Source organism: Gekko japonicus, unplaced genomic scaffold (genome assembly GCF_001447785.1).
Source record: "Gekko japonicus isolate JY-2015 unplaced genomic scaffold, Gekko_japonicus_V1.1 scaffold1182, whole genome shotgun sequence".
Classification (NCBI taxonomy): Eukaryota; Metazoa; Chordata; class Lepidosauria; order Squamata; family Gekkonidae; genus Gekko; species Gekko japonicus.
In genome coordinates, this window is record NW_015160876.1 from 222,756 (window position 1) to 242,856 (window position 20,101).

Sequence of the window (20,101 nt, forward strand, 5' to 3'; positions counted from 1 at the left end):
CTTATCAGTTTTTTTCAAAACACAGATGCCCTACCACCAAACAACAACAGAGAGCGATGAAGTTTTGAAGATTGTTGTAGAGAGAGGTCTCTCATGAGCAAATGTCCCAGCGCCGTATGATGTGGAGGGAAGCGGTCGGTGTGTGCAGCAAATACTCGATTCCGCTCGATTGAATCTCCAGTGCGGGTTTTAGAAGCCAGCTCCGGAGTGGGCGGTTCCTGAGCGAGATGGTTCCCCGCCCTTAACTAAGCCCGGAGAGCAGAGCCAGCGCCGGTTTAGAGAAGTAGTGCGATACTTGTGTGGAGCGGTTGGTCAGCAAGGATGGGCTCGTGCCGAGTGACTTGACACAAGCTAAGTTTTTTCTCGCCATGTAGCACAGGCCACGGGCGCTTTTCTCTCGCCTCGGCTGGTGGAGCCATTATCGAGCAGCCCGGCGGGGACCATGCGGAGGACCCCAGTGCCAGGGCTGCTCCTGCCGCCTTCACCGCTGCTGCTGTTACTGGGGCTACTGGTACTGGATAGGGGCTGCACGGCGCAGTACTCGAGCGATCTGTGCAACTGGAGAGGGAGGTAAGAGTTTGGCGGTGACTTCGCGGGAATTGTCTGGGGTCGGTGGGGATGCCGCTTTGCCGCTTGGTGCGTACTACCAGGAACTCTTGTCTTTGTCCGGGCATATCCCCACTCGCTTCCTAGCATAAGCTCCTTAAGCTTCTGCGGTATTTGCAAGTTAAAATCTCCCCCCCCCCCATCCAATCTGATCTTGCTTACTAGGTGGGCTTTTCTCGGAACCAAATTGGAGGGAGTTAAGCTTTCCTTTAAACAGAGCGTCCACTTTTCTCAGGCTTGCTCCTATCTTCCTATTTATCGTACTCCTCTTCTCTTAGGGGCGCAGGAAGTACCGAACGATACTGATCTTCCGCCTTTACGCCACGTTTTTTTTTCTGAGTTGACTCTCCCTCCCCTCAGCCTTGGAGCAAAGGAATGCCTCTAGCTTCTGTGTTTTGCGAGTCCCCCCCCCCTTCTATTGATATTCAGCGACTGCTGCTTGGTTTGCGTTAACAGGGAAGCCAATGCCAGAAGCGCAGATCCCGGGGAGGAAAGAGCTTGTCCCTTGCTGTTACTCCCGAGAGTAGTCCTGTGTGCGGAGGGGGTGTGTGTCCTTAATCGCCCAATTTTGTCAATTAAGTTTTGTTCTGGAAGGGATGGCGGGAGAGGAGCTGCTTAGCCCTGTGTTGTGTTGTCCTTTCAGCATACACGCGAAGTTGCTTGTTGGGAAAGGATTAAAAATAAGTTTCCTCTGTTTTTTTCTGTTTTATTGGAAGATGCAAGGGAGAGTGGCCTGGTTAACATTCTAGGAGAGTCCGGGGATGAGGATTGCCAAAGCAACGTGCCAGGGGGGTGCGGTAGGAGGGCTGGCCTTTAGCAGACAGAGCATTTTTTACTGCCCGCGACACACTCCACATTTGTGTAACCCAACACCAGAGTAACGCGCTTTGTAGCCCGTGACCTCCTGCGCTCAAGCATTAACTTCATTGTAACGCAATAGGCTTGTAAGCCCTCCTTTTATGAGGAACGTTGACGGGGTTTTGTGAGTATTGTACACTCTTGTAGAAGTAGTAAAGCTGGGATTGTATCGAGCTGCTTGCCTTTGTTTAACTCGGGATCAAGGATGGCTTTTGGTGTTTTTTTTTTGAAGCACCTGACTGGTTCAGGGTGTGTTTGAGGTTTTGCTGAATTGGATTATATTGGGAGGGGGAGAATAATTCTCATCCAGAACTGAGGCTTGATTTTTCTGTGTACAGCTGTTAGCTGTTCCTCTGAAACGAAACATTGTGATAAGTGAAAGGAAGGCTTTAAGAGGACAGTAACATTCTTTGACTTCTGGCGTTCACCTTCCATGCCGCACCTGTCCTTGTACAACACACTGGAAAAAAAGATATTGTTCCAGACCCCTGTCTCCATTACACCTGTGGCAGAACATCACTCTAGCTACTTTAGATGTAAATCAGCAGTGCTCAGGGCAACCTGGTATGCTTTGGCTGCCACGGTTATGCTAATCTCTCTGATTGTGAAATCTTTTAAATCTCTTTAGCTTCAAAACTCAACCTCTTCCCATTTAATCCACTGTAAAAATTTATGGCTTTCCAAGTCTTATGGATCTAACGTTGGAAAGGGTTTCCAAACCACTGCTATGCATATGCAGTCTGTATTTGGCTTTTGGGGGCATTTTTAAAATAGGGAACAGTGAGTGACTTTATTGGACTTGCTCTATTTTAATTGGATCATTCAGGCAAGGAATAACTGTATAACTGCCCATTTTGGGAATGGCATAAAATCCTTCCAGTTGCCTAGTGGAAGGGGGAATTTGCTTTTTTTTTTAAAAAAATCCAGATAATTTATGACTGTTTATGTAAAACATTTATATTGCACATTTCTAAGTAAAAGTTAGAGTGTACTCTTAAATTTATGACCAATAAATAAATGATAATGTGTGACTGCTCAGTAGCAAATATTTGCATTATCTGGAAAGAATGTTATCAGACATGAGAGGCTTGCTGAATGTTATCAGACAGTCTTAGAAGAAGGCCCATGTCCTAAACATACAGCTGATATGGGGCACATGGTTACAGTTTAATGCCTTCAGTGCTATATTCCTGGTAGTATAGTTTACTTGAAATGGGTTTGTATACAAAGTCTGTATCCTCAGCTCACTTGGAAGTAACTTTGGTTAACACCAGTGTGGTTAGTACCCAAGAACACTCTGTGTATGCAGTCATACAAATTTACATAGAAGTGTTAAGATTATTCCTGGCATTTTTATGGGATGATTTGTCCCCACCCCCAACACACACTATGGAGACTGAATGCTTACTTTTCTGAGCCTTTGAGGCCTATTAAATCTAAGGCCAACTGAGACTTGAATCTACATTTCTATGGTTAAAACCCAGCCCTGATTCTGGTCAGCTGTTAGTCACTGCAATAATATTTACAGTACTTGAGTGTTGAAGGAGCTTAATGTGCACTAACTGATTACAACAGCTCTGCAAGGTAGGTCAGTATAATTATCTTTCTGTGCAGATTTGGAGCTTAGTGAAAGGGTCTTGCCCATGGCTGGACTGTGAATTCTTGACAGACTGTTGGAACCAGGGATTTCCTTATCTGTAGTTAAGTCTCTGGAGTCACTGCCCCACCCCAGCTTTCATTAGTATAGTAATGTATTAATGAATGCAGTCTCTCTTGGGTTTATCAGTTCTATTATGAAGGCCAGCCTCGGGGGATGTAGGTAAGGAAGTTTGTTCTCTTTCCTGTTGTAGTGCAGCCCCAATGTTCTCATCTGTCACCAGATAGTCTCACTTTCAGGGGCACATCTTTGTGATACTTGCAGTTGCCCAAAAAGAGACCCACCTATTTTCGGAAATCAGGTGAACTTACAAAAATAAGTGGTTCTGGTCTGTGTCATGTTATCCAGTCTGAATCAAGGAGGGAATAAAACTTCATTTGGAGAACAAACTGAGCTCTTCCTCTCCAGAGGGCTAAGGTGGTAGTACTACAACCTGCGGATCTCTGTTTCCATTACTTAACCAGTTTAATGTTGCTACTGAATGAAGGGCCAGTGATGGTTTGTACATGGGAATGAACTATGAAGTTGGGTGGCCTTGGTCAAGTCATACTCTCAGCCTAAACTCCATTGCAGGGTTGTTGTGACATTAAATGTTCTTTGGAAAGAAGAGTCACATACAAATGTACAATTATTCTTAAAAACAATGGACTTGTAAGGTAGCTTTCTTTCTTTTTTTTTCGCTTGGGGCCTTGCATCCTGGGGCAATCAGGTAATTCCTGAATCAGGAAGGCTCTTTGTGCCCAGTCTAGCATTGTGCAATTGATTTCTGTCAGAGCTGTCTGCATTATTGTGCTGGTTCCTTTTAGAATGTTCTTGACTTCTTACAGTCCAAAACAGCTTGTTTCTTCATGTGATCTCATTCCTTTGTAAAGGATCCCATTGAGAAAATCTCATGCTGGCCTCACAAGCCTTCACCTCACTCTGTGAAGTGCTGCTGAGGGGATAGAAACTGCTGTGGAATAAGCAGGTGTGCGGGTGGTGCACAGGTACAGGGGCTGTGTGGCAAAACAAGCTGCTTTTTGACTGTGTATGAGCTGGCCCCCTAGAGGTCATTGCAACCATGTAAGGCATAAAGTACTGCCTGCAATTTGTGAGCAGATGCAGTGCATTAGTGACCACATTATTTAAGCTATAGTAATCATGCTTCATAATTAAAAGATGGGTTGTGAGCCTCCAAGACAATTGCAATCATGATAATAGGTATGTAAATAGCAGTCCTACTTCTTAATGTATTTTCTTCCTATTTGACTTTGTAGGCTGCTCTGTACCATTACAACAGGTTTTTTTGTTCCTGCTTGTTATGAAACAACAGGTTGACCGGCACAAAATGGGGCAGCAGCATTGCCATATTCATGTCTACTAAGAGGGTGTTGCCTATTTTGTTTAGTTTTCCATTTCTGTTTGAGAGTGATTGTGTTGAGTTTTAAAATGTTTCCCATTTATACTAATTATTCTGAGCTGTGTGTTGCCTTAGATTTCCCACTGACAAATTCTGGCAGTGATTGCCTACCTCATGGCCAATAAAAATGCTCCATGAATTGTCTTTATGCTTGCTGCTCTTCAGCTGTACTTCCAAGTAACTTTGAAGTATGATTTGCCAGCTGAAAATGTCAAGTCGGGTGGGAAGTGAGCTGTAAGCTATGGTCTCCATGTCTTGTGGAGAGAGATTAGATCCCCTTGGCTGTGGCAGTGCAGAAACAAAAACTACAAAGTACTCCCCCCGCCCCACATAGCAACAGAATATACCCTTTGAATTACTCTCAAGGACCTGTTGGAAGTCATATAAGTTCCCTGAACATCTAGTTCCTTAGCCAAGGAACCAGGAGTAACTTGCATAGATAAAAGGGATTTCCATCAGCAGACTTCTTCCACCTCCTGCTGTAGCCCCAAATGCTTCCTGAAATGCTGTTTCTGGTGGGCAGGTGACTCTGACTCCAAGTATGGGAGTCTGCAGCAACAGAAATGCTTGAAATCTCTCCCCTTCTGTTTGTTGGAATCCTCTGCTAGAACCAAGACGCAAATGCTGTGAACTTACAGTGCAAGAGTAGACTCAAGGCTCAAAGTTTCTCCTCAACCACAGGTTTCACAGATGATTTTGGCTATATCACTTCTGTTTGACTGTTGATCAATATGCATAGACTGAACTTTGCGGAGATCCTGCTAAGTGTCAGTCAATGGAAATTTAAGTGATTTTGAGAAAAGCGCCAACACTTGAATTCATAATAGAAACCATTTCCAAGTGTTAAGGAGGTCTGTCATAAAGCACACTTCACTGGAACATTCCACAGTCTTTGTAGGAATTCCCACAATTTCTGACTCCAAAGAGTGTCGTATGTACTGTTTTAGTATAAAATGCATGCACTCTTATAACTTCTCCTTGTCTTTCCCCCCCAGTGGATTAACGCACGAATCTCACAAAAAAGATGTTGAACAGGTCTACCTTCGCTGTTCTGAAGGAGCCATAGAATGGATGTATCCCACAGGAGCATTGATAATCCACCTGCGACCTAATGTTTTCCCTTCCTCTTCCAAATATTGGACTGTTTGCATAAAACCCCTTAAAGACTCTGCAGGAACAAATATTTATTTGGAAAGAACTGGAGAATTGAAGTTACTGTTCCGAGATGGAGACCATAGTCCCACTAGAGTGCATTGCTTCAGCTATGAACAGGGTGGACTCTTTGTTGAGGCTACCCCTCAGCAGGACATTAGTCGAAAGATTACAGGCTTCCAGTATGAACTGATAAACAAGGGGACAGCATCAGATTTGCACATGATTTATGGTAAGTTGCAAGACACTTAACTATTTTTATCTCAAATGCTTAACGTGTATCCAAAACAAATGTGTAAGAGTAGTGTTTTTACTTGTTTTCTGGCAGTGGAAAGTTGTAGAGAAGGCAGGAAGGCTATGTATCCTTAAGCAACAACAGGTTCTCTTCTGTTGAGGAAGTATTCCATGGATGTAGCAAAGGCAAGACTTTTATTTTAAAAAGTGTATTTTAACTTTCACCCTTAATGGTCTTGTGTACTCCTTGCCCTCATAGCAAGTATATGGTCACCATTTTGCTTGTTCTGTTGAAAATGACAATGTGATGTATAGCATACACTCTCCCAGTTTGTTAGCTTGCTTCCTTCCTTCCTGACCTTCACTCTGTATACAGGTTAGAATTGCTGGGTAGGTTCCAAATCATGGTGGTTAGCACCAAGGTGGTTCAGAAGAAGGGCCATCCATTGTGAGTTTAGTACCACTTCACATGACAAACCTCCTGCAGGAGTATCTTTTCTGAGCAGAAAATGGTATATACCCGTATCTGAGAATTATGCACACCTGTTGTGCTGCAGGTATTTGTTGTGCTAAGAAAGGCAAGTTGTGTGACAACTACTGTTAAATAGGTGGCAACTTCCCATTGCTTTTGTTGAGCTGCTTTTCATCCTCAGTCCTGGTCTGCCTATTTGCTGATCTTTTTGCTCTTTTATGTTCCCCCTCGAGTAGGGTCCATCTTGCTTTCAGAATTGTGAGCATACAGTGATATCATCTAAATGTGTATGTGTTGCTTAATATTTCTCACACATAGACATTGTCAAACTATTTCTTTACGAAGATTTGCGTCTTTATGCTGTCATCTTTCACTCTGAAAATTGTGTTGAGCTTGCAGATTGTCCAGAAAATTACTGATGTTGATCGTACAAATAAGAGAATCCTATAGCACTTAACTTTTATAGTAAGTGTGGTTAGAGTTAAGAGACTTTGTACACTTTTAGACAAATCCATTTATTGGGCATTTTTGCAGAGACAGGCTGACATGGTTGTCTTCAGTAAGTAGTTTTCAGAGGCCAGACTTGGTGCTTTTCGAGAACAGCTGATATTGCTTGATTTTTTTTTCATGGGGTAGAATGAAAATAATTTTGCGACATCATTTAACAAACTTCTGCAGTGGGCTGTTTTTTAAAGGCAGCATCCATTCATGTGTCAAGAACTCCTTATCCTTGACAAGTGGGAGATCTTCTGTTCTTCAAAGTAATTGTCACTTTCTGTATGTCAGTTCAATGGGACTGTGGCTATAGATGTCTGCTATTGGTGACCTTGTTATGGTTGCTAATCTGTTTCAGCTGGTACATGTAACTGCAACACCTTCAGTAGCTGATAGGTGGCACATTTGTTATTACAACTATCTCATAACAGTTTTGTTGCAGTGCCTTCCCTAGTCTTCTAAAGTTGGCTATCTTGTAATCTTGAATGTTTCTCCAAGGACTTCAGTCAACTCTGATGCTACCTCAAAGGAAATCAGTTTTATCTAGAGTAAGCATCTTCAAGGGCAAAGTTCAACCCAAGGGTCACTTTAGTAGCATACTGTGAGCCAGAATAGTAGTCAGTTATGTTATATATAATGTTCCTTCAGTGTTTTCTGTGAATATTTACAAATCATAGCCATTACATGTAGTGCACTTATTTTATTTATTTCTTCCCTACCCTCTCACACACATCAGGAAATGTAAATAGTAATTTCAATATCTCAATTTGAGTTTTAAAGCATTGCATCTGCAAGCTCTCACCTGGCACAATTATTTAGGACAATTTAGTTGTTAACTACCTGGCCCCAAGGCAAGCAAAATGATAAGGAATTGGCTATTGGCTGTGAGGCACTCGTGAGCTATTTTGCAGACAAAGTCTTGTCGCTCCACCAGGACCTCCTGGCCACAGTTGATACAGTAAAGGGAACTGGAAGCCCCTTATCCGACTTCAGGTCCGATTTCGGACCAATTCAGTCGGCTCTCCCAGGAGGAAGTTGACAAGATCCTGGTAGCTGTGAAGGCCTCCAACTGCCACCTTGACCCATTCCTGTCTTGGCTGGTCAAGGCCTGTGTAAAAGGTGTTCAGGCTCCCCTGGGGGATATCATGAGGCTATCCCTGTATTCAGGGATATTCCCAGTGGGGCTAAATGAGGCCGTGGTGCTTCCACTCTTGAAAAAAAATCATTTGACCCTGCAGTCCTTGCCAACTATTGCTCGGTTTAAAATCTTCCATTTCTGGATAAAGTGGTTGAGAAAGTGGTGGCTGAGCAGCTCCAGGTCTTCTTGGATGATTCTTCCATCCTGGATCCATTCCAGTCTGGTTTCCACCCTGGCCATGGGACACAGACTGCACTGGTTGCCCTCACAGATGATCTGGATCAAGGTGGGCTGGCGCTGCTTTTTCTTTTGGACTTGACAGCGTTCAACATGGTTGACTATGATCTTCTGACCCAGTGCCTTGAAGGTGTAGAGATACGGGGGACTGTTTTACAATGGCTTTTCTCCTTTCTCCATGGTTGGGGACAGAGGGTGGCACTCAGGGAGAGGATGTCTCCGTGATACCCACTGGAATACAGAGTGCCCCAGGGGAAATCATTCCTCCAGTGTTGTTTAACATCTAAATGTGCCCCCTCACCCAGTTGGTCCAGGGGTTTGGGCTGGGTTGCCATCAGTATGCTGATGACACCCAGCGTTATCTGCTGATGGATGGACAGACTCCACCCCAGATACTCTGGACAGGGCATTAGGAGCCATGGCTGGATGGTTACAGCAGAACTGGCTGAAATTAAATCCAATGAAGGTGGAGGTCCTGTACCTGAGTCATGGAGGCTTGGGATTAGGTATCCATCTCCCAACGTTTGGTGGGACACCGTTGATGCCAGCGCTGAGGGTGAGGAGAATTGGGGTGATCCTGGATGCCTCACTTTCGATAGTGGCCCAGGTGCCCCCTGTTGCCAGGTTGGCCTTTTATCTCTTTCGGCTGGTCAGGCAACTGGTTCCCTATCTCACCTCCTGGGACTTAGCTACAGTGATCCATGCAATGGTCACTTCCAGGCTGGAGTACTACTAGCTCTATGTGGGGATGTCCTTGAACTTGACCTGGAAACTGCATCTAGTGCCTTTCGCTACCCGAAGGAGTCTCAGAGCAGCTTACAGTCCCCTTTCCCCTCCCCACAACAGACACCCTGTGAGGTAGGTGGGGCCAAGAGATCTCTCTGGAGAACTGCTCTTGAGCAAACAGCTCTGAAAGAACTTGTAACTGATCCAAGGTCACACCAGCAGCTGCATGTGAAAGAGTGGGGAATCAAACCCGGTTCTCCCTGATTAGAGTTTGCGCTCCTAACCACTACACCAAATTGGCTCTAGATTGGATTGAAAACAGTTATATAGAGAGGCCTATAGCCAAAGATGAGCCAAACGGAGATGAGCACTGCTTGAACCCTAGAGTGATTCGACTGGCCTTCGAGCAAGGGAAACCTTTACCTTTACCTGTAGCCAAAGATATCTGCAGACAAGATACTTTGTCACAGGGCTCTTTTTGTAGCATGAACTCCTTTGCATATTAGGCCACACCCCCTAATGTAGCCAATCCTCCAAGAGCTTACAGAGTTCTTCTTACAGGAGCTACTGTAAGCTCTTGGAGGATTGGCTACATTAGGGGTGTGTCACTTAATATGCAAATGAGTACCTGCTACAAAAAGAGCCCTGTCAGATTTCTCAACTGTGAAAACCTCAAATTGCAAACAAGAAGGAAATTTTCTAGCTTCCAAGCCTGGTTTTGAAATTGCCATGTCAGGAGACTACGCAGCTCTCTAGTGCTGCAGCATCTTCTTGGAAGAATCCTTGTAATTTGATGGAAGTAAATGTGACCCTGTGGTTCAGCGCCAGAAGTTCAGCTTCAGGCATATGACAAGAGATCCATAACCTATAAAGCTGAATGAAAATGACCTATATTGTTATAAAGGAAGGACTCTGAAGAGGACACCCTGATCTGGATGGCCCAGTCTAGCCCAATCTCATCAGACCTTGAAACCTAAGCAGGGTCCGCTCTCGTTAGTATTTGGATGGGAGACATCTAAGGAAGTTCAGGATTCCTATGCAGAGGCAGTCAGTGGCAAATTACCTCCGAACCTCTCTTGCCATAAGTTGGCTTCGTCTTGATGACACTTTCCACCACCAGCTGAGGAAGGTAAAGTGTATTGCAGTGCGGTTAGAGTTGTAGGTGCCCAGTCTGGGCTTAAATTCGTATGCTTGCATTAACCTTGCCCTGAGAAATATGTGGCACTTCTCTCTTTCCCTTTGAGTATTGAGCCTGTTTTATCCCAGCTTCCTGTTTGTTAGTCTGACTTTTTCCTGTAGTCATGTCATGTTCTAATCAACAAAATTAATTCTTGTGTGTGTTTTTTATACCCTGTGGAGAAACGCTATTTTGTGCATGTAAGTTGGTGTGGGCCGGATAGGAGGAGGCCATCAAACTGGAGGTAGGCCTGGGCCTAGTCTCCTCCTCCCCCCCCCCCCCAGATCTCCAACCAGCAATCTGACGGCAGCTCCCTAGAGAGGACAGGAAGTCCATCAAGGTTGTGAGGAGATCTGCCCCAGAATGCTGCAGGAGGGAGAGCCAGTTCCTGGGCGGGAGACTGTTGTTTTTATAGTGGTCAGTCTGTGAGAAGTCTGAAGCCAGTCAGACTTTTGGTTGGAGTCTGCACGAGGCAGAGGCCATGTTGGGAGACATGCTGATCTAACCTTCTCCAGTGGAGTGAAGTAATGTGCCTGCCCCGCAGACCATCTAGACAGGGTATGAGTGTAGAGAAGGGAGAGATGGAGCAGTTTTGTCACCTTTATTTTTGAGTCTTAAGTTCACTGTATGCCTGTAAATAGTTAAAAATTTTGAAATTAATCCTTTAAATAACAAAGGAGTGAGATCCCTCTGTACCACTTAGTTTCCCCAGCTGGTTGGGTATGCTAGGGGTGGGTCGGAGATTCCCTAAGGAGGAGAACAGGGGCAAAACAGCCACTTGCCAACTCTCCAGGGGAACCCCAAAAATTGCCAGGAAGCCCCGAGGTGGATTCCTAATGACATGGGAGGGAGGTTAGGAGGCTGTCTCGCCTAACCAGAGCCCAAGAGCGGGACAGCGGTGTCAGCAATATCTGGAAGCAGTGGAGAAGAACTGCCCCTTCAGGTGCCAGGTCAGGCAAAGGAGGGGTGGGCAGAGCGGGTCCTGCCAGCCCAGCTGACGTAGGCCTATTCTGCCACATACCCCAATGCCATTATTGAAACCTTCCTTTGTGTTTTGCTCTTTTCTTAAATCATCTGTGATCAAAGGTGTTTTTTTTTATTCTTTTCCTAATTCAGCAGTGATCAAAGCTTTACCAGTCATCTCATTAATACTTTAACAACCTGTTCTGCACCCCCAGAATCATGACACTGTGGAGTGCATCAGCAAACTGACAGTAATTGGCAGGGTGCTGGGGTTTCAGTTAGTAGACCCAGCATTTTATTAGTTTATACTCCTCCTCTCCCACTCAATCTGGGATTTGCAAATAGAGCCATGAAAAACAAAAGTTCCCAAGCAAGTTTCTCGGAGCCGTGAATGAATGCTGCCCTGTAAACTCAAGTCTCTAAATCTATTGGTTTAGCATTTTTTTCCTCTTCCTTGGCAGTTCTTATTATTCCACATCAGAGAAGACATATGGGGACCCGCAAGAAACTTGCGGGAGCGGCCATCTCATCCCCCCACCTCTACTTCTCCCCCTCTCCCCCTACTTCTCTCACACTCTTTGTTTCTCTATCCTGCACCCCTTTTCTTACTCTATCTCCCTTCCATGTCTGTCACTTCCTTTCTGCTCCCACCCCATCACTCTTTCTGCCCCTGTCACTCTCCTGACCTCCCACCTACTTCCTCTCCCCACCCACAGCAGCGGTGGCAGCAGTCACTCTCCAAGAATCATTTAATCATTTAAATATTAAATAGAATAAACTGGATGATTGATGGTGTTTGGGTACGTGAAGATCCTAGTAAATGATCTCCAGGACCATTTAGGCTGGTACAAAAGGTGGTGTTGGCAGCCCTTACTGTAAATCTATGGACTCAGCTCATCAAAGGGACTGTTTTAATTGTGGGATCATTTTTGTGACTCAACTACCTACACAATGACTTTTTTTTTTAAAAGCCCCCAGTTGTGGGTGAGAAAACAGATGCTGTGACTCTCCCGGCCTCCCACTTACCTCCCAGCAGCAGTGGCAGCAGCCACTCTTTAGGAATCATAATGGATTGCCCAAATGCAGAGATCAGTTGCTCCTAGGAATGCCAGCTCCATGTTGGGAAATTCCTGGAGATTTGGGGGTGGAGTCTTGGGAGGATGAGATTTGAGCTTGGAAGCGACCTCAGCAGGGTATAACACCATAAATTCCACCCTTCAAAGCAGCCATCTCTGGCATCTGGAGATCTGATGTCATTCCAGATCTCCAGCCCTCCCCTGGAGATTGGCAACATTAGTTCTCCTGGAGGAAATGATTGCATTGGAGGGTGAAGTCTAGGGCATTATATCTGAAGTCCCTCCCTGCTTCAATTCCCACCATCCTCCCAATATCCAGGAATTTCCCATCCTGGAGTTGACATTCCTGTCTCCTTCCCACTCAACAGCCAGCCTACCTTTATCTGTCCTTCAGCTTTCCATCTCCTTCCCCCCTGCAGCTTCTACTGAGGAAAACTATGGTCCTTCTCCACTGTGGGGACTAAATACATTATTCTTTCCTCCTTTTCATCCACACAACAACCCTATGAGATGGGTTAAGCTGAAAGTATGCGACTTGTCCAAAATCACCCATTGAGCTTCTACAGCAAGATGGGGATCTAAACCTGGGTCTCACAAACTCTACTCTGAATCTCTGACCATTATACTACACTGACTTTCTAGGGTGGCTGCTGTTGAACTGTAGCAAGCAGCCAGGCCTACTTGAATCATGCAAGTCAAGTGGTATCAAGTCTCCTAGAGAGTGCTGTTAGACCTAGGTTTGCCAGTCTCCAGGTGAGACTGCCGAAAATAAAAACAAAAGGGGGTAAAAACAGATATTGCTAATGATATTTATTTGTTAGCTAATGATGGGAACACTGGCTGGGGAAAGGAAGACTGATCGGGAAGGCATGCCTCCCCTTTGCTTCCCCAGCCACCCTGCTGGGAGCCACACAATTTGTGTGAAAGAGCTGCATGCGGCTCCCAAGCCATAGTTTGGCCACCCCTGTTCTAGGCCCAGGCCTGGCTCCAAACCTCCTGCTATATAGCCATTAATATTGCAGAGGGAATCCTTTCCAATTCAAAATCCAGTTCTGCTTTTTGCATCCTCCCAGCCCCTGGCTATCTCTCACTGTCCATTCTGGAAGGGCCTAGAGCAGATTCCTGTGTGTGTGTGGGGGATTCAACCCTGCCTGAGGGTTGTTGGTTTTTAAAAACTTTTTTGGATTTTTGTGCAGACCCAGGGAATTTCCTGAGTCTGTAGAAAAATCTGTTGGGGTGAATGTGCCCCCTATCTGGAGAAATAAGTATCTGTACGCAGAGGGGAGTGTTGAGAGTGAGATATACAAGTGGGGACCAGGAAGAAACTTGCGGGACTGTTATCCCATTCTTCACACCTTTACTTCCTCCCCTGTCCTTCTACCTTTCTCTCACTCTTTCTCCCTTCTGCCCCCCTTTTCTTATTCTCTCTCTCTCCCCCATTCATGTTATTTCCTCTCTCTTTCTGCCCCCTCATCATTCTTTGTTTTTCTGCCTCCCCACTATCACTCTGTTTCTCTTTCTGTCCTCCAGTCTATTACTCTCTCTTTCTGCCCCATCACTCTCCCAGCCTCCTGCCTGCTTCTTCCCCCACCCCAAGCAGCGGCAGTGCTCCTAGCCTCCTACTTGCTTCCTCTCCCCCCACAGCAGCAGTGGCAGCTTTCAGGAAATCAGAGTGGATTTCTCAGCTACAGAGTTCAATTCACCTTAGGGCTGCCAGCTCCAGGCTGGGAAATTCCTGGATATTTGGGGCTAGGGTCTTGGGACAGTGAGTTTTTTTGTGGGAAGCAGCCTCAGCAGGGTATAATGCCATAAACTTAATCCTCCAAAGCAGCCATTTTATCCAGGGTAACAGTTGTAATTCTGGGTGATCTCCAGCCCTCACCTGGAGGGTGGCAGTGGTAGTTCTCATGGAGGAAATGGCTGGTTGGAGGGTGGACTATATGGCATTGTACCTTGCTGAGGTCCCTGTCCTCCCTAGGGTCCACCCTAGCCTGAGTCTGGCAGCCGTACCCCCCACCCCCATCCCCTGCCAGTGGTCAGGGGGACCTGGCAACCCTAGACTTCTGCCAAGCCTGGGGTTGCCAATCTCCAAGTGGGACCTGGAGACCCCCAGAATTACAACTGAACTCTAGACAGCAGAGATCTGCCTCACTGGTGAACTCCTGTGGTAGTATACCTTTGGAGGGTGGACTCTTGTGGTATTATACCCAGCTGAGGCCGCTCCCTTCCCCAAACCCAACCCTCCTTAGAATCCACCACAAAACCTCTAGGAATTCCCCAGCCTGGTTCTGGCAACCCTTGTCAGGCCTGGCTCCAAGGCTCCCTCCCTCAAAGGCCAAAATAGGCCTGGAAAGGACACTTCCTCCTCCCCCTTCCTTTTACTGATAGAGCCAGTTAGAAGCCCCCCCCTCCCGAACATTCTAATCTCTCACCGTTGATGCCTGGAGTAGATCCCCTATTTCAAAAGGTATTGGGAAGAATTCAACCCTCCCTGAGGGGTTTTTTTTTTAAACTTTTTGGATTTTTCTGGAGACCCAGGGAGTCCCCTGAGTCTGTAGAAAAAGCTGTTGGGGGAGAGTAAGCCCTCTGTTGGCAGAAATAAGTATCCACATGGAGACAGGACTTTTGGCTAATAGTATATAGATAGATGGGAACATTAGAAAGGGAGCCACAGTAGGAAGCATTCTGTAAATCAAAACTTAACAGTGAAACCCGCAGTAGCTTCACTTCAAGGCTTGCTGTGGTAGTGGGATAAACTTGCTGTCATTGTGTATGAGGCTGCCTCATAGTGAGTTAGACGCTTGGCCAGTATTGTCTGCTGTGATTGACAGAGGCTGTCCAGGGTACTGAACTCTAGACAGCAGAGATCTGCCTCACTGGTGAACTCCTGTGGTAGTATACCTTTGGAGGGTGGACTCTTGTGGTATTATACCCAGCTGAGGCCGCTCCCTTCCCCAAACCCAACCCTCCTTAGAATCCACCACAAAACCTCTAGGAATTCCCCAGCCTGGTTCTGGCAACCCTTGTCAGGCCTGGCTCCAAGGCTCCCTCCCTCAAAGGCCAAAATAGGCCTGGAAAGGACACTTCCTCCTCCCCCTTCCTTTTACTGATAGAGCCAGTTAGAAGCCCCCCCCTCCCGAACATTCTAATCTCTCACCGTTGATGCCTGGAGTAGATCCCCTATTTCAAAAGGTATTGGGAAGAATTCAACCCTCCCTGAGGGGTTTTTTTTTTAAACTTTTTGGATTTTTCTGGAGACCCAGGGAGTCCCCTGAGTCTGTAGAAAAAGCTGTTGGGGGAGAGTAAGCCCTCTGTTGGCAGAAATAAGTATCCACATGGAGACAGGACTTTTGGCTAATAGTATATAGATAGATGGGAACATTAGAAAGGGAGCCACAGTAGGAAGCATTCTGTAAATCAAAACTTAACAGTGAAACCCGCAGTAGCTTCACTTCAAGGCTTGCTGTGGTAGTGGGATAAACTTGCTGTCATTGTGTATGAGGCTGCCTCATAGTGAGTTAGACGCTTGGCCAGTATTGTCTGCTGTGATTGACAGAGGCTGTCCAGGGTTTCAAGCAGGGGACTTTCACATTACCTATCTGATCCCTTAAACTAGAGATGCCAGGGTTTGAATCTGGGACCTTTTCAATGCAAAGCAGTTGCTCTGACACTGAGCTACAGTTCTTTTGCTGAAGTTGGAACACTTCATGAAAATATATTCTTGTGATGGTTAACAGCAAGGATCATATTCCCAGTATAAACATATGTGTCTTGCTGGCTCACTCTATTGCTTGAATGAGTTTGAGGTAGGATGTTGTGAAAACTTTCCAACATTGTATTGCTACGACTGAAGGTGCTCTGAATATTTGCTGTGTATCCGGATTGTGGTCACAGCTGGTTCACTAATGAATGTGAGCAGTGTTATGTAAGAAGTAAGAAGGAAGGACAAATGCAGCACATGATATGATCAGAAATTATGTATGTGGATATATGTGTATAAATATGGAAAGAAAGTGGTGCTGGTTTTCTATGTATGTTGCCACTTTCTATAAGTATGTTAACTCAAAAGGCTTGCATTGGAATTTACAGTGAAAGCCCTGTTCATAGAGAAAGCCTAAGACCTTCTGTTGTCAGGAGACAAGAGCTTCCTCATGCTGTGGTCACTGTACAATACCTGCTGCATCGTGTCACCCACAGCATCTAAGGGCAGAATTATGGGTTACAAGTAACACAGGCCAGCTGCCAAAATAGCAGCCCCATTTTGAATTACCCTTCTTCAACCTGCTGTATCCACCCCAGTTTGTCTCCTCTACCAATGCCCTTTATAAATGTGTGGTTCCACATCTCTATCCCACATCACTAGCTGTAGTTGGTGACCCTCGTGTCAAGGAAAAACATGCCGTAAGGGCATCAGGAATGGTGGTAAGCTATACTAGATGTTGGAGAAGAGTGTGGGCTGGTTATGGAGCTACTCCTCCAATGGGGCTACAATATTGCATCTCCTAACAGAAAGCAACTTTCTCTCCCTCCTTCAGTGAAACACCCTTTATACAGTTTAGTTTGAAATGGGAGCTTCTGTTAAGCAATTGTAAGGTTAACAAACGTTTTTTTTTCTTGCAGTGAGTAAACACACGGCTGCCATAACCCCCTTTTTGTGTGGAAGGAAAGTTAAAGTCTCTCACTGAGCTTGAACAATCTCTTTTTGCAGCTGTTCAGCAAGGATTCCAATCCTCTTATTCATGTTGAAAAGCAGTTTACTCTGTGATAGATCCCTGCTTGTATTGAAAATGCTTTAACTTCTAGGTCTAAGTTTTCATTGCAAAACTGCTTCTTGTGTCTTAGCCAAGATCTGCAAACTTAATTTACTGGAATTCAGAAATATAAGCCTCTGTTTCCTTCAGGGGTTGTTCTGTATCGGGCAAGTCAAACTTTAGCTAACATTTGTTTTTATCTTGATGAGATCTGCTCATTGTAAGGCAGGTTCTGCTGGTTTATGGGTTTCCTACATTTTAATGTCCAGTAGCTAGCTGAAAACAATGTTATAAAGGCCTGCATTCAAATATCACATTGAGTTAAGGAGGAACAATATCCAGCCTTTTCTCTTAAGTGATTTAAGTTTTTCTGAGGAAGGTTTCCTCTGGAAACCACTTTCTGTGTGGTTCAAGGATATATGTGACAAGGAAAAAAGATTGAAAGATCATTCAGATAATCTTCCCCTCCCCAACCTTCTGCATGTGGTGACCTTAGGGAAGAGTGTGATGTTGAGATGGAGATGATTTCCCTTGGGGGGAAAATGGCAGCCTTGGAGGGTGGACTCTAATGCATTACATCCCTGCTGAGTTCCTTCTGCTCCCCAAACTCTGTCCTCCCCAGGCACTACCGCAAATCTCTAGGAATTTCCTGAGCTGGAGTTTGGTCATTCTGTGTGTGTTTGGTGCAGAATAGAATACAGATGCCTGAACTGGAAGATGCTGTGGCTATTTGAATGCAGCATCCCCATGAGCCAAACACTGCTTCCAAATGAGACATGAATTGAAGGTCTAGGAGTTCTGTGCTCTGGTAAACGTGGCAGCCCAATGCAGATGTAATGTACCACAGGTAGTGCTTACAAAAGAAAGGGAGGAATTTGCATGGGAGGAAGTGGAAACACACAGCCTAATTCCAGTCTCTCAGCTGTGGTTGACAGTGAACAATATTATGTCTGCATTGGGCATGTATCTTCTAGTTGATCAATTATATTCTAAATGGGTGAGGGGGACACATGCAGGAGATGGGAGTATGCTTTCCCAGTATCACTGTGCATGAGATTTGGGGGGTGGGTACAGTCTGAACAGGTCCTAGATGGCCATCAAGTTCCTTCATGCCTCTACAATTGCCAGCTAGTATACATGACATCTTGCTAGATAGATGCAGTTTCTCTTTCATATGTCAAGTAGACATCCAGCTGAACCTTGTTTTATTATTCACCCCTTGCCCATTCTCTTGGACTTTAATTTTGTTGGCAGGAGAGGAAAGGGCGGAAGGATGTGTGAGCAAATAGTCATTTGCTATAGCCTATTTGAAGCTGCACAGGCCCTGGAACCTGCTTTACAGCATTTGGCCTGCCAAAAGACACATAATGACCTTTTCATGGGGGTGGGGGGAGTTGTATTTTTCAGAGCCAAAGCAAGGTTACACCCAAAGGCTGTGGTTAGAAGATGAAAACTTGTCCTCCCCAAGAGTGATGCATCCCATTCGATAGATGCAAAACAGGTTATTAAAATTAATAAATGGATGCTTTCTTTTGCAAATGCTTCATGGATACATGCATCTTTTTAAAAAATTGATTCTGCCAATACACAGGATAATGTGATACAGATTAACTGCTGGAATGGAATTTTAACCCTCTGCCTCTTACATAAGAATCCTAAGGCTTTGCCTTTTCTAATAATCACTGTGTTTCCTTGACTGGGTGGGTAAGATGTGTGCTCATTTCAGTACAGCCATTGGGGAAGGAGATGTGAACCAGCTGGAATATGAGGCCAAAAAGGCTGGGCAGTAGGCATGTAGAATAACAGAGTGTAGGGTATCTTGAGAAGGAAGCTAACCTTATAAAGGGCTCTGTGTGTGCTCTTGTTATGAAGAGAAAGAACAAAACACTTCTTAAGCACAATGTCTTGTCCTTTTCTGAGTATCACAATGGTCAGGTGCCTTAATATAACTTTTGTAGGGGCAGGTTTGCTTTGCTGGATGTATCAGATGGGAGTGGGTTAAACTAGATAAAATTATGTTAGCAAGGTTAGAGATGGCCAAAAATAAATCTTGATAGACATTGTGGGTATTTCAGAAACTTGGTGGGATGAGGAAAATCAGTGGAATACAGTGATTCCTGGTTATAAATTATATCGGAAGGATGGGGGGGAAGGTTTGGAGGTGGGGTGGCTCTGTATGTCACAGAGGGTATACAGTCCAGTAAGATTGAGAGGGTAAGAAAATTGGATTCGCTTCTGGAAATGTTATGGGTTGAAATAGTGGGCCCAAAAGGACACTTAACACTGGAAGTTTATTGCCCACCAGATCAAAAGAAAGAGGAGGATTATAAAATGATGAATGAATTAAAGATAACAGCTAGACTAAATAACTGTCGTAATAGGTGATTTTAACTACCCACAAATTGATTGGGTCAGTATGTGTTCAAGTTGGGGAAAAAGAGATTGAATTTCTAGATACTCTCAATGACTGTGCTATGGAACAGATGGTCACAGAACCTACCAGGGGAGAGGCGATCCTGGATTTGGTCCTAAGTAATGTCCAAGACCTGGTGAGAGATGTAAAAGTGATTGCCCCGCTTGGGAACAGTGACCATAATGTTATTGAGTTTAACATTTGTATAAATAGGGAGTTGCCCCAAAAGACTGACAGAACCACTTTTAACTTTAAAAGGAGTAACTTCTCTGATATGAGAAGTTTTTTCTTTTACATTGCAAACACTATTTCAGAGAGAGACATCAGCTAATTTTTCCTTTACTTGCCCAATTTAAACCCTTGGACAACTATTTGAAATTTGCAGATACTGTGCTGCTGAAATATTTGTTGGAAGATAACAAGAAGTTGGTAACTCTGGTAGTAGGAAAATATTGCTTTTTAGTAATAAACAAGTGAAAGATTTTAACAAAAAGCACAGACTGAAGAGAATTTTAGACAAGACTTAGAATTTAGGGAATAGAATTACGATTTTAATAGGGGTCTGTGCCTGGTACTATGATGGGGTACCAAGGGGTAAAGGGAGTACTGAAGGATGATAGGGAAATGGCTGAGAAGCTGAATACATTTTTTGCCTCTGTCTTCACTGTGGAAGATGAGAAGTGCTTGCCCACTCCAGAACCACTGATTTCGGGAGGGTTGTTGAAAGACCTGAGTCAGATTGAGGTG

General features: G+C 44.8%; 1 protein-coding gene across 2 annotated transcripts in view; it reads left to right on the forward strand.

Annotated features, from left to right (window-relative positions):
• The first annotated feature begins 276 nt into the window (after positions 1 to 276).
• METRNL (meteorin, glial cell differentiation regulator-like) overlaps positions 277 to 20,101 on the forward strand; it is a 44,608-nt gene continuing 24,783 nt past the window's right edge. Inside the window, exons 1-2 of one of the 2 annotated variants that reach the window (XM_015422839.1) lie at positions 277 to 570; positions 5,516 to 5,904. In XM_015422839.1, coding sequence (XP_015278325.1) covers positions 443 to 570; positions 5,516 to 5,904 — 517 coding nt within the window. In that variant the 5' untranslated portion in view covers positions 277 to 442. Of the gene's footprint in view, positions 571 to 1,497; positions 1,589 to 5,515; positions 5,905 to 20,101 lie in introns of those variants that run through there. The other variant, XM_015422845.1, reaches the window with a different exon arrangement.